The 13,200-nt window shown below is 39.7% G+C and overlaps 1 protein-coding gene across 7 annotated transcripts in view; it reads right to left on the reverse strand.

The window, feature by feature from the left end:
• Positions 1 to 13,200, reverse strand: part of ERG (ETS transcription factor ERG) — a 111,813-nt gene that overhangs the window by 20,180 nt on the left and 78,433 nt on the right. For all 7 annotated transcript variants that reach the window (XM_082220629.1, XM_082220632.1, XM_082220630.1 and 4 more), the window contains one exon: positions 131 to 348. In XM_082220629.1, the coding sequence (XP_082076755.1) occupies positions 131 to 348 (218 nt within the window). The remainder of the gene's footprint in view (positions 1 to 130; positions 349 to 13,200) is intronic.

A 13,200-nucleotide genomic window follows, 5' to 3' on the forward strand; every position in this document is an offset into this window, starting at 1 on the left:
GGTAAAGGAGGCAGCAGGGAAGGGATCACCTAAGTACTAGGTCTGCTCCTAATTCTTCGATTCAGGAAGATTCAGAGTGCAAAGCCTTGCCCAAACAGATGCAAAAAAAGAATCTTTAAACTTTTTTTACCTTGAGCCATTAACTTGATTTGGATTGCATTCCATCTTGATGGTGACTCTGGCTGGAGGTTGCGATAACCAGTCCTGCTGGGGAACACGTGGACTCATCTTTGATGTCTGCCCATATTCACTGGAAGAGGAGGCTGTCATCTCTGCCTTAGAAAGGTGGGGAGTTCCGTAGGCACACTCAAATAAAGACTGGTCTTCACTCACAACTGATAATGCTTCCTGAAATCCAGAGAAGAGAAAGCAACAAAATGACCTGAGAGAAAGGTTACGCATATTGTACAGAACTTTAAAGTTTTGATCCACAGCAGTGACAGCAAGGACCCATCTGCACTATGCATTTAAAGTCGTATCATACCAGTTTAAACAGCCATGGTTTCTCCCAAAGAATCCTGGGAACTGCAGTTTGTTAAGAGTGTTGAGAGTCGTTAGGATACCCCTATTCCACTCACAGAACTATAGTTCCCAGAGTTGTTTAACAACCAGGGAGCTGTGATTTGTAGTTGTGTGTGGAGAATAGGGATCTCCTAAAAACTCTTAGCACCCTTAACAACACTTTGTACATTTTATATAACTGTAAACTACAATATTCACTTCATGGTCCTTAGAATGATTTGCTCTCTCACAAAAGCACAAAAAACCCCAACACAATTTCCAGTTAGTTAACAGGGCTCATCACCACAAAAAACAAGGGGGAAAGTTGAAGAGCCAAAAGGTATACAAATTAAGTACTGCAAGTTGTTCTAAATTACATAGTTTGTTCCAGCTGAAGAGGTTGGGTCTTCTTGTTCCAGTCATTGGAGTGTTTTTAGGGAAAATTGCAAATCCTTTCACTGAAGGTGTTAACAACAGTAAATTAAACAGCAGCAGATGCTGGATATGTGCTTCTCCAAGATGAAAAATGTATCACTTCAGTTCTTTTTCTGTGGCGCAGCCAGAAAATGAATTGCTGCTGTGTGCCTTTTTTGCTGCTCTGCACATACATTTTTAAAGCACAAAGCCATTCCATAGCTTTTGAAAGCTCTTCTCTGATGAGTAATGCCAGACCTCAAGCAAACTGAGGAATGCAAAGTTTCAGCTTTGTTGCAGGTGTGTATGTGGACATGTTATCCAAATGAAGGTGGGGGAATGAATGATTTCAATATTAATACCTATTTATTCTACCTATTTTTATGAGGAAATAAATACAAATATCTAATTAAATGGAAACATTATTTCCATGAGTTCTGCTTTACCAGAACTAAGCCTATGAATTAATTGTCTTAGGTTGCAGTCCTTCACTCACTTATCTGCAGTAAGTCTCACAGAACTCAGTGCAACTTTACTTCTGAGTAGGCATGTATATAATTGCTGCATTTAATTGCTAGCAAGTGAGACTGTCATCATACATTATAGCATACTTGAGCTCTTCCTCCCAATTTCCCCCATTTTCAAAATAGCAACCACATAATGGTCTGCAGTAAAACTGGACCTGTGGCATGAAGATTATCTTTGAATCTGGAACACGTCACTTGACTTGTGGATATTGTTCATGGAGGATGAAAAATAGGAGATAAATCCAATGTATTTCTATCCAATGCAGGTTTTACATTTGAATTACAGATGAAGGAAACATGAAAAGTGAAATTAAATGTAAGCATCACTTGTGCAAATGGGCAGTATGTGTACAGATGCGTGTGTAAGGAGTTGAATACATCTGAAATGTATTCTGCCTCTGTGACACTGATTTATCAAATCAGACTAAGTACCACTAAGTTATTATATTGTCATAGATCTAGGGCAGGGGTAGGAAACCTAAGATCCATGGGCCGGATGTCGCCCAATCGCCTTCTCAATTCGGCCCATGGACAGTCCGGGAATCAGAGTGTTTTTACATGAGTAGAATGTGTCCTTTTATTTAAAATGCATCTCTGGGTTATTTGTGGGGCCTGCCTGGTGTTTTTACATGAGTAGAATGTGTCCTTTTATTTAAAAGGCATCTCTGGGTTATTTGTGGGGCAGAGGAATTCATTCATTCCCCCCCCCCCAAAATATAGTCTGGCCCACCACATGGTCCGACGGATGGTGGACCAGCCCACTGCTGAAAAAGTTTGCTGACCCCTCATCTAGGGTATACCAGGGTCTGTGAATGAATGGTAGAAATGAATAAAATGGTAGCATTTAGAGAATATTTGGGATATGAAGGGAAATAAAAGCTGCAAAACTGTGCCAGACAGGAAATTCCTGGGTTAGCTTATGCCAACCAGCCTCACCTGGCTAGGTAGGTACTGAGCCATTAAGGGCCACTGGAAATGCAAAAGAACTGTCCTTCTCCCAACCCACCCCAGGAATGGGCAAAGGCAGGAGAACTGGCAAGTTGTCAAGGTGACAGTGGGGTGTGATGTCACAGGAAAATGTGTCCTTTTTGAAATCTAAAGGTGTTCTGGGAATAAAAAGGAGGAAGTAGGCAGAACCATCTTGGCACTGGCTGGAAGAAGGCTGCACCAAGAGACCAGGAATCATGACTGGCTGCTGCTTTGGATTCAAGCCTGCTGAAGTTATGAGAGACACTTGGGGTATAATACTCAGCACCCCCTCCATTGAAGACTCCAGGTGTAAATGAGTGTACAATAAACCATATTTCTTGAAGACACTAGAACTTCCTTTTTCTTAATGGAAACACAACCCTGGAACCCCCTGGAATCTTGCTACCGCCCGGCAGAACTTGGGGGAGTGGCACACAAACTTCATAACAATATCAATGACAGGGCAGCTGAACAACAAAAACTCTTGGCATGAAAAGTAAGAAAAATGTTGCCTTAACCTCCCTAGGTCATAATTTTATTGCCAGTTTGGAAAATATAACTTACTTAAAATTGGAACTTAGAAATAAGTTCAGTATGAACTTCAGTATAAAACTCCTGGTGGGAGGTGCACACACAATGCATCAGGGTACTACTAGAATTAGGAGATCTGTAGATGTCTATCAAGTTATTTTAGGATTTTGTACCCCGGTGTGAGAAAGGAATGGATAGGAATGTAGCAGACACACAGAGATCACCCAATATCTGTAATGGCTCAGTCATGTGCTATAAAACCTAGGAAATGAGAGGAGTGATTCATATTGGTCCTGTGTGTACGAAGGTGGACTGTGTATTTGTACTCAAGTTTTCTATTTTGGTGATATTTATAGTACATCCATCCATCCATCCATCTGTTCATCTATCTATCTGAGAATACTGTGTCTATATTAACTATTTTACTACCTTTCTGTGACTCTCCCAATCAATAAAAGGATTCAAAAGCTGTCTGTCTTATGGCTGATGTATGTGTTCACGAAAAGCACCCTACCAAGAATGTAGCACTCCAGAATGCTGATTTCAAATTGTATGACTGAATGACTGTACCATATCAAAAACTCCTTGTATGGAATGTTAATTTGTCTGTGCTTTTAAATTGTGAGGTTCCATTCAAATGCATCATCTTCCTAATGACATTCTGAGGTGGAAAAGTCTTAAAAGAGGTATGTGGTACTTTTAAATGAATATTTAGATGAGGTATTATATTGGCAATCACTACTGATGGATGATGGCTACAGCAGCCATATGTTGCACAACCAACTGAAGAATCTGAAGAATCTGAAGAAGTGTGCATGCACACGAAAGCTCATACCAAGAACTAACTTAGTTGGTCTTTAAGGTGCTACTGGAAGGATTTTTTTTACCAACTATGAAGATACAATACCTGCTTTCCCTCAAATCTTAGAAGACAGCCACAACGTAGCAACCATTCATCACTAATTGTTGTTACTATGTAACAAGCCACTTTCAAGATATATCTGAAGGGGAATACTCCACTTTGTTTATTTTCTATTCTTAAAAATAATAGAGCAAAAGTAAGGAAGGAAGGTCAAAGAAAAGTTTTTATAAAAGTATGGAGGTCAGCGGACTGCATGTTTTTCTGCAGGCATTAAGTTGTGCCATGCATTAAAACATACATTTGGGGAGCGTGTAAGCAGTTGCTCTTTTATTGCTTCCCCAAACAAATCCATTTCCTACAAATTAGTCCCATATCTTTTGCAGCACAGCCAACTTCCCAGAAAAACAACAGGAAAACAAAGTGTGAACTCCAAGCAACCCACTTCCACAGAACAATGCAGCATACCAAAAAGAAAGAACCCGCTGTTTTGGTTGTGCCTAGAGACTTGAAGAAAAAAGGAAGGAGGAACCTTAAAAGTAAAAGAGCTGTGTAACTGTAAATATGCAGCAGGCATCTTGCCAGTGATTTCAAATGTTTTGAGGTTTCAAAATTGCCCAGAAACCCAACTGAAGGGATCTTACACTTCCAGGAACATGATAGTACAAGAAACCAGCAAAATATTCTAGGTGATAAACAGCCTGTGCTTAATGAATATAGTTAGTACAGTAACAATTTAAATACACTACTGAGAGCGCTAACAGATTTGTGTTTAGTATGGGATTGGTACTTCTACTGCATGTAAGATTTTTGCAGCATCCAAAAGATACTGGTATCAAAATATTAGCTCATACTGCCTGCTCCCATTTGGGATTTACCCTTTCTGCAGAAAATAGAGCTTGTTGCCAGTGATTCATTTGGGATTTCTGGGAAAAAAACCATTTGCAGTATTAAGCCCCTGTCTGGAAGCACCCTGATACTGTATATCATGCCAGTTTATGTCACATAGCAGATTGTTTCATGAAAGCAAGCTCAGTGGACTGTGAATTTTGAAGTCAAATAACTCTTTAACTGTGAAGAAAGTACATTTGAAAAACTAGGACCAAGGAGCTTCAGTCCTCAGTTGTCTTCACTGTGCAAACCAACATATTTTTATAGTCAGTGGGCCTCATTCATTTCCACAGGATTTAAGGCATTCCTTTGCACCCAAGAGGTATATAATACGGATTACTATAATAAACAATGACTCAAAATGTACAGTGAAAAACAAATGAGCTTTTGATTTTGATACACAAAGATACACATAAACTAGCCTCTTCAATTACTAAAAAGATTTCAGGCAATATGTTCTAACTTTCTGATTCATTTGAATTTCATCCATATTGTAAAATTTAGTGAGGTAAACAAAACAATAGTTTAGTGTGCACAAGCACTATGCGGAGGTATGCTGCTGAATAAATTCCCACCGGGCTCATCTTGCTGTTGCTGTGCCACCCATGGACAAAAACAAGCCAGCACCTGGGTTCTTGTGCTATTCCTCTTGGCTTATCGACTGTGGTTTGTCTGGGAGGAAACAAGCCATGACCCTGATCAGACAACACCACAAATTTTGGCTTACCAGGACAGGCTTCTGGAGAGGAGCTTGCAACCACTTTACTCCTCCTCCTTGGCCATTTTTGATTTGGCTTAGTGTGTTGTCCAAGCCAAGGCTTTTGGTTAAGCTCTTTCTTTATTAGAAGGCAATAAAACTGCTAGCACATTTGCAAAGCTAAGAAGGGATTGGTATGGTTTCAAGTTGGATGGGGAACTGTGTGTTGAGGTTCCTGTATTGCAGGGGGCTGGACCAGATGACCCTTGGGATCCCTTGCAACTCTACAATTCTATGATTCACTAACCAACAGCTGTAGCCAAGACAATACTATAGAATACAGTCACAGCAGTTCTCAGAAACAACAGTCAAAACAGAACACAATCAGTAAAAAACTCTAAATTAAATGCCATCAAATGCTTGGGTAAGTTAGAGCTTTTAAGTGGCATCTAAATGATAATGCACACCTCACAAATGTGCCCTGGGAAGAAATTCTACAAATGAGGTGCCACTACAAAAAAGGCCCAGTCCTGGGTAGTCATCAATTTCGCCTCCAAAGGTTGAGTCATCTAGAGCAGATCTTCAGTAAAAGATATCAGATGCAGGCAGTTTTCTATGGGAGTTGGTTCTTCTAAATGCCGCTTAAAACTATGGCGAACATTTAGAAAATTGCTTCTCCCTTGGGCCTGATGCTGCTGTGCTACCAGGAGCTAAGCTACTGCATCCAAACCTGAGTTTATAGTTTGTCTCACTCAGATAAGCCATGAGTGGCAAATCAAGAACAAACCTTGGTTACAGCTCATGGTTTGTAGTGAGATGGACTGTTAAATGTTAGAAAGGTGCCACCTCTGTTGTCTTCTTGGTACCTACTGAAGACTTTCCTCTTTCAAGGAAAATATCTTTCCCAGTCTGAATCTGTATTGGAATTGCTTTGTGCATCTTTTTAGATATTTTATTTGTTTTAGCATTTATGTGTTTGCCACCCTGGATTCCTTTGGAAGGGCAGGATATAAATAATAATTAAATTTAAAAACTGGTCTGAGTTTGGACATAGCCCTATATCTAACCATGGCTTAACCCACAGTCACAGTTGGACTGGGGAAGGAGCAAATGCAATTTTCTAAATGTGCACCAGCACACTTGCTCGTTCACACTTAGCCATGGTTTGGTTTAGCATGGTGCAAAAACTGACCAGTGTATAAGTGTATGTTTGTGGTATGGAGATGGGGCTTATTGTTTCATGACTTGCCCAGTAGATTTCCATTTCTGGGGAAGCAGCCTTAAAGAACACGGCTTCTGAAATTGTGCAAAGTGCCACTATTGAATAATCAATGTGGAATTCACATGCAGAGCTTATGAGGATAAGATTTGAGCCTTTAACACTATTTTGGAAATGATAAAAATCTGTTGGCATGTCCTGGAATAACCCAGGGTATTCTTGACTTTGATTCAATAAATAGGTTTTCAGTGGACTGCTATGGTCTGACATCTTTGTTTCCATTGTGCTCACAATAATTTATGGGCAGTTGACCATAGGCATGGCCTAGAATTCTCCTCTTATTACCCTTTTCCTCCTGCCTTTTGTCCTTGCGAGATCCAGAACCCTTTAAAGTCAATGGAAAGGCTTCTTACAGAAGCAAATAACAGTTGCTGGCTAGAGGTCACGACAGGAAGTACTGTGTAAACATACTTGCTAGCCTGTTGATTGGTATTATTAATATTTTGTTTTCTGTTTTGGAATTTATTGAAGTTTCATGGAAGTTACAGAGCAGGCAGGATCTTTGCCAAGTTGTGTTATTTTGATTATATCAGAATGCCCAAAATAAACTTAGCTCCAGATAAGGCTATGTGTTTTTCTATGATAGTATGAGCTGTTTGATGGTGGAACAGAATACCTTGTAAGGTAGTACATTCTCCTTCATTAGAAGATATTAAACAGCTGCTGGATGGCCCATTAAGGAGGCTATGAGTGGATTGCCTGCACCAGCAGGACTAGATGTCCTTTGAAGTCCCTTCCAAATCTATCATTCCTTTTCATTTGCTGTAATAGATTACTCTTGCCTGAAGCTTCCCCTACAATTTTTCTCATATAGGTAGCTGATCCGCTGACCATTTTCACATAGATCTATAAAATCAGTGATTTCAGGGCAATGTTTTCCTTCCTCATTTTACTCATAAAATTATGTGCATTTATATTATTAGCATAGATCCTTTGACTTCTCTAGGACTGCAGAGCTAATGATTTTATTATCATTTTGCTATATTTCTATAAATACCAGTGTTCAGGATTTGATATGATAGGGAAGAGGTTTTCAACCCTTTAGAGTCCACGGCTCCCTTGACCAACTACAATCTTTCTGCAACTCCCCTGTGAGGAAACACACTCTGAGTCACAGCAGCCCGGTTATGTCGCCCCTCGCCTGCCAATCCTTCTGCCCTTCACCCCTTTTCGGTCACTCTCTCTTGTGGAGGGTTCCCCCAGCATCTTCCCCTCTCCCCTCTCCTCAGGGGTCCTCACCCACTTGCTTGCTTCCTCCGAGGATGCCTCAGCTCCTGGCAACCAGCACCCTCTAGGCTGGCCCTAGAGGCAACATTCGCCTGGAGATCTTGTAGCCAGGGCCATTGGTGTGAGAGGGCATCAGAGGAGGGAGGGAAGGGAGGAGGTATGGACGTCCATGCTGCCAGTGGCACCTCTAACCACTATTCAAGGCACCCCAGGGTGCCACAGCACACTGGTTCAAAACCACTGTGATAGGGAGACTGGCATTCTAATTCTAAGCACATTAACCATGCAATGTTATACCTGCCACCTCAGAAGTAAGTTGTATTCCATTCAGTGGCACTTACTCCCAGGTAAATGGTTAGGGTATTGCAACCTACGGTAAGTAGTATTAAAAATATAGCATGCTTCTAAGTATATTCAATCTAATCTGGGCAAGTGCCCCCCACTACTGAATATGCAGGCCAGACCCTCCAAGTGTTCCTATTTTCCAGGGACGTCCCTGATTTACAGAAGCCATCCTGGTTTTTTATTTGATCCCGGAATATCCCACTTTTCCTTAGTATGTCCCTACTTTCATCGGAAAAATGTTGGAGGGTATGGAGTTATCCAACCCCCAAGCCATCTGAAGGTAATCCTGTATAAAGAAGTTTTTAAAATGTTTAATGTTTTATTATGTTTTTATATATGTTGGAAGCTGCCCAGAGTGCTGGCGCAACCCAATAAGTTGTGTGGCATATAAATAGTAAAATTATCATTATGGAATGGGACGCCCCTATTTTCATCGAAGAAATATTGGAAGTTATGGGAGATCAGAATTAACAACAACAACAACAACAACGAGAAAACTACAGAATCAGGTTTGGAATTAAGGTGCTTTGTTTTCAGGAATTCTGCTTTAAAAAAATCAGGAAAATAAGTGTCTAAATTAAAGCACATATTGAAATAAGATGCCTGAAGACAAAACTCTAAAAACTGTTTTTTAAAAGTTCACCTCTCTTCTTTCTGGGGCTGCTTCTGCATTGAAAACTGATCTATGATGGTTTGTTAAATAATAATACTTAACATTTGAATATTTCAGGGGGTGGAGTGTTTGGCCTCCCTGATGTCGCTGAACTACAACTCACATTGACCCTGGCTGCTGGCCACACTTGCTGGGTCTCCTGGGAGTCATAGTTCAACAACATTTGGAGCGCCAAAGATTTCCCACCCCTTGCATATTGCTTTATTTAGTTCTAATCCTAATAGCAACCTTCTCAGTCAAGTCAGTATTATTGTCTCCCTTATTGAACATAGGCATGGTAGTGGTGGGACTGAAGCTGAGAGAGAAAGAGGCTTTCCTAAGGCCACCTAATGAGTTCACAGCAAAGGTGAGATGTGAACTGGGGACTTTCTGATTCAGAGCTCACTTTCTCAGCCACTATTGCTACAGCAACTCTCTAATAAACTGATTAATTTTTTTAGATGAATCAAGTAGTATATACATTTTGTCAAAGGGGAGGAGCTAGACAAATAATCATCCAAGGAGTCCTCAATGGCAGAACAGGCGGAAGATAACAGGCGGTATGTTACAAGGGCTGTGAAGGCAGATGAAGGCTGCAGCAGATAAGAATCGGCTGGTCGCCGTGATACCCATGCCATCGGAATAGAGCCTTACTGCGAAGACTGTGCGTTGGTGAGCATGCACTGATCTACACACATAAATTCATACACAGGCGCCTTCCAAAAACCCATCCCAAACCCAAAGAAGTCCCATGGTGATCGGCAAATGGCAATGGGGGAAGAACTGTGAAATCTGGAGGCCCCTAGTCATGTACCGGCATATGGGTGGTGATCACCGAAGAAGAAGAAGAAGAAGAAGAAGAAGAAGAAGAAGAAGAAGAAGAAAAAAACATTTTGTTAAATAAAATATAATACAGTAGCCATTAATTAGATAAAAAAACAGCAAATGTTAACGGATTAAATCCTGATCATGTGCAGTTTGGGTGATACCTGTTTTTCGCAAACATACACACACACACACACACACAGAGAGAGAGAGAGAGAGAGAGAGAGAGAGAGAGAGAGATTTTGTTTTGTATATTTTACTCATTACTTTTCTGGCCAATATTGCTTTTGGATTATATATTCAGCCTGTGGAGAAAACAGAAGCCTACCTAGTTTGAAAATAAAACTCAAGAAGCAGGTGTGCAAGATAATGTAGAGGCTCCTTTAGATCTTCAGAGTGTGATTTCCCCAAGTGTTGCTCCTGTGCCTTTTAATCATGCTTGCATGAACTTGGGCATCCTTACATTTCCATATTTATACAACTGCTTCTGGCCAAAACAACTTTTAACGGAAACTGTCCTGCTTTCCATTTTCCAAAAATGGATAGTTCGATGGTTTTTGTGAGCTATCAGGGCAAAATATTTTGAGCAAAACTCATAAATCCACAATCTGTTTGGAACAGCACTGACATCTGAAAGGAGATCTCAAGATGAATCTGCTTAAACCTGGGTTCATTAAAAGAGCTAATTCAAAGCACTGCAATTGTTTCAGTTGTTTATGAATCTCGACCTTCACAATGCTATGAAAATGTGCTGTCTCCTAAAGATGTTCTTTGCCGATATGACACACATTTTGTATTGTTTCATGGCACACAAGCATTAAATATCCCAGAGGTAATCCACCCTTCTCTTAACGGCTGATGACAGGTCCAATGCCTGAGCAAAATCAGTTGAAGGAAAGGGAAGTCTTGTCGGAAATGAGATTAATCTTGTAATGAGTGTTCAGTCCTGATAACCCATCTGTGCAGAGAACTGCTTTAACTGGAGTGCAATTAACCTTCACCTGACAAGTTCTGCCCAACTGTTATAAACAACATTAAAGGCAACCCCAGTTTCTGTGTAGACTACGCAGTCACATTTCAATACCATGACTACTGCTATGTGCAACAGGTTACTAACAGTTAAGTCCCAGAGGGAAATTTAAAGTGATCCTGGGAATGTTTTCCAAATTATGGCTTGTATGTAACCAAACTTTTCTCAGAGTAGACCCATTGAAATTATTTGTCATGCCCATTAATGGGGATACTATAAGCATGACTAACAATGTGTATGACAAACTACAACTCATTTAAAAAACCAGTCAGCTGATATAGTCAGGCATATATTGGTCATGAAAGTACTTACCACCAGTTTAAAGTGGGCTGAGGTTGGTATATACTTTCCTGGAACATACTTGAGGTTACCAACATGATCTTAAGCCCGGTGCATACTCCCTGCTGTAGATGCATTGAGAATTACAAACATTTTGACATGACTCTGATCTCTATTTGTTGTGCTGTCTAAATAAATGTATCTTCATGATTTGATCTCAAACTAGTGGATTTTCTTTTCTTCTTTATTTAACAGCAAATTTCTATACCACTCTTCACCAAAAATGCTCACCAGATGTTGAACAAAAAATAATATAAGACCATAATGTATATTAAATAAAAGCATTAAAATATTTTATATTACACAAACAGCATAATTAAAAACACCATAAAAATTGCCCAGCCCATCAGCCACTAAAACGGAGTTATATCTAACTTGAAAATAAAGAAGTTTAATGAAGAACCACTTTCTAATTTGGTTTTATCCTCACCAAGTGCCAAATTTAGACACAATCAAGCTGAATTCCTTGTTCTGTGGTGCAGACAAGTACACCAGACATGAGCACATTTAGTAACAAATATTGTGTTCACTTTACAGAATCCGAGTTTACTGCTTTTTTCCTAAGTGTAAATGTTTTTCATATTTCTTTCTCTCAGGAAATAAAAATAAAAGTGGGTTGTAGCCAATGTTAGTCCTACTCAGAGTAAATGGGCCTAAATTAGTAATTTCAGTGGGTTTACTCTGAGCAGCACTAATATTGAGTTTAACATAATGTCTCTAAATACTGAGTTTAACATAATGTCTCTAAATACATTAATACCAAACTACAGAAGCAAAAAGCATTTTATAAGCATAATCATATACAACATCAGTAAAAGATCAGTCATTGTACATTGTTCCAAGCCCCCAAGTCTGTGGAAGTCTGTTCCTCAAATAATACACATAGCTCTATTTTTGGGAACGTTAATGTTTTTTATCATTATTAGCTTTTAATTAATTGCTTCTTTTCTTTATTAACTGTTCTAATCAATAACCATTATCGTATTAATTACTGCTGCTCAGTTTTGGTCAGAGGTCCCTTTACCTTTACCTTTATGTGGTTTTTAGTGGGATATTTTTCTATGTTTGTTTTTCCTTGGGAGGGCAGCTGTGCCCTAAAAGCTGGTTCTAAATCAGTTAATAATGATTTTTAAAAATTGCTATGGATCAACAAAAGTTTCCAGTTTTGTGCTCTAAATCTAAAGAAGTGAGAAGTTTATTTTGGACCTTTCTGAACAGCCTTTCAATGAATTACAAGATAATCGTAACTATGTCTACTCAAAAGTAAGTCCTGTTGAATTCATTGATGCTTACTCTCAGGTATGTGGGGTTAGGAATACAGCCTGATATTAGTGAAGAGGAAGTTCCAATTCAAAGAACTTCCTCTATTGGTACTCCCTGATCTGGTGAGCTATCAGAATAGGAAATGGAGGCAGGAAGTATCTGTCTACGGGCTCATTATCATCATAAGTGCTGTGGCAGCGTATTTATTGTTTATCACAGCAATAAACACACACACACATACACACATATATGGTATATACATATATATTCTCAAGAATGGCAAATTCCTATGAAGAACGGTATCTTGTTTACGACAAACCTTTACAGCATTGTTCAAATTCCATAGCATTGTTTGCTTTCTGTCTAATAAAAAAGGATGAGATGTTTCCATTCAGCATTCCAGTGACGGCCCATTGTTTAGAATGTTACTCAAGTGTCTTTTTTGCCCTTACTTTCACCCTCCTTCCCGCCCTCAATTTAAGGACTGTAATTAGGCACCAAATCTTCATGTTGCCTTTCTGTACCACTTTAAAACTCTGATCAGAATATTTCTGAGAGTGATAGAGCATAGCTGTACATTCCAATTCTTGAAAAGCAGCAAAATGTAGTGAGCAACCGGACGCCCAGTCAAAACACTCAGTCAAAGATGGACGGAAAACCAAAGGAGAACGAAGGCAAACAACACAGGGAAACAGGCGGTGCTTGCTATTTTCCTACTTGGAATCCTGTGTCCACATGCGCATGAGCAAGGCAGAATCGAGCTTGCTGGCCTCTCTGCAAGCTCCATGTATTCCTCTGAACTGATGTGCAAACAAACTATGTGTGGATCAAAGTCTCTACAAAATGTAGGC

Source organism: Podarcis vaucheri (genome assembly GCF_965113315.1).
Source record: "Podarcis vaucheri genome assembly, chromosome: 4".
NCBI lineage: Eukaryota > Metazoa > Chordata > Lepidosauria > Squamata > Lacertidae > Podarcis > Podarcis vaucheri.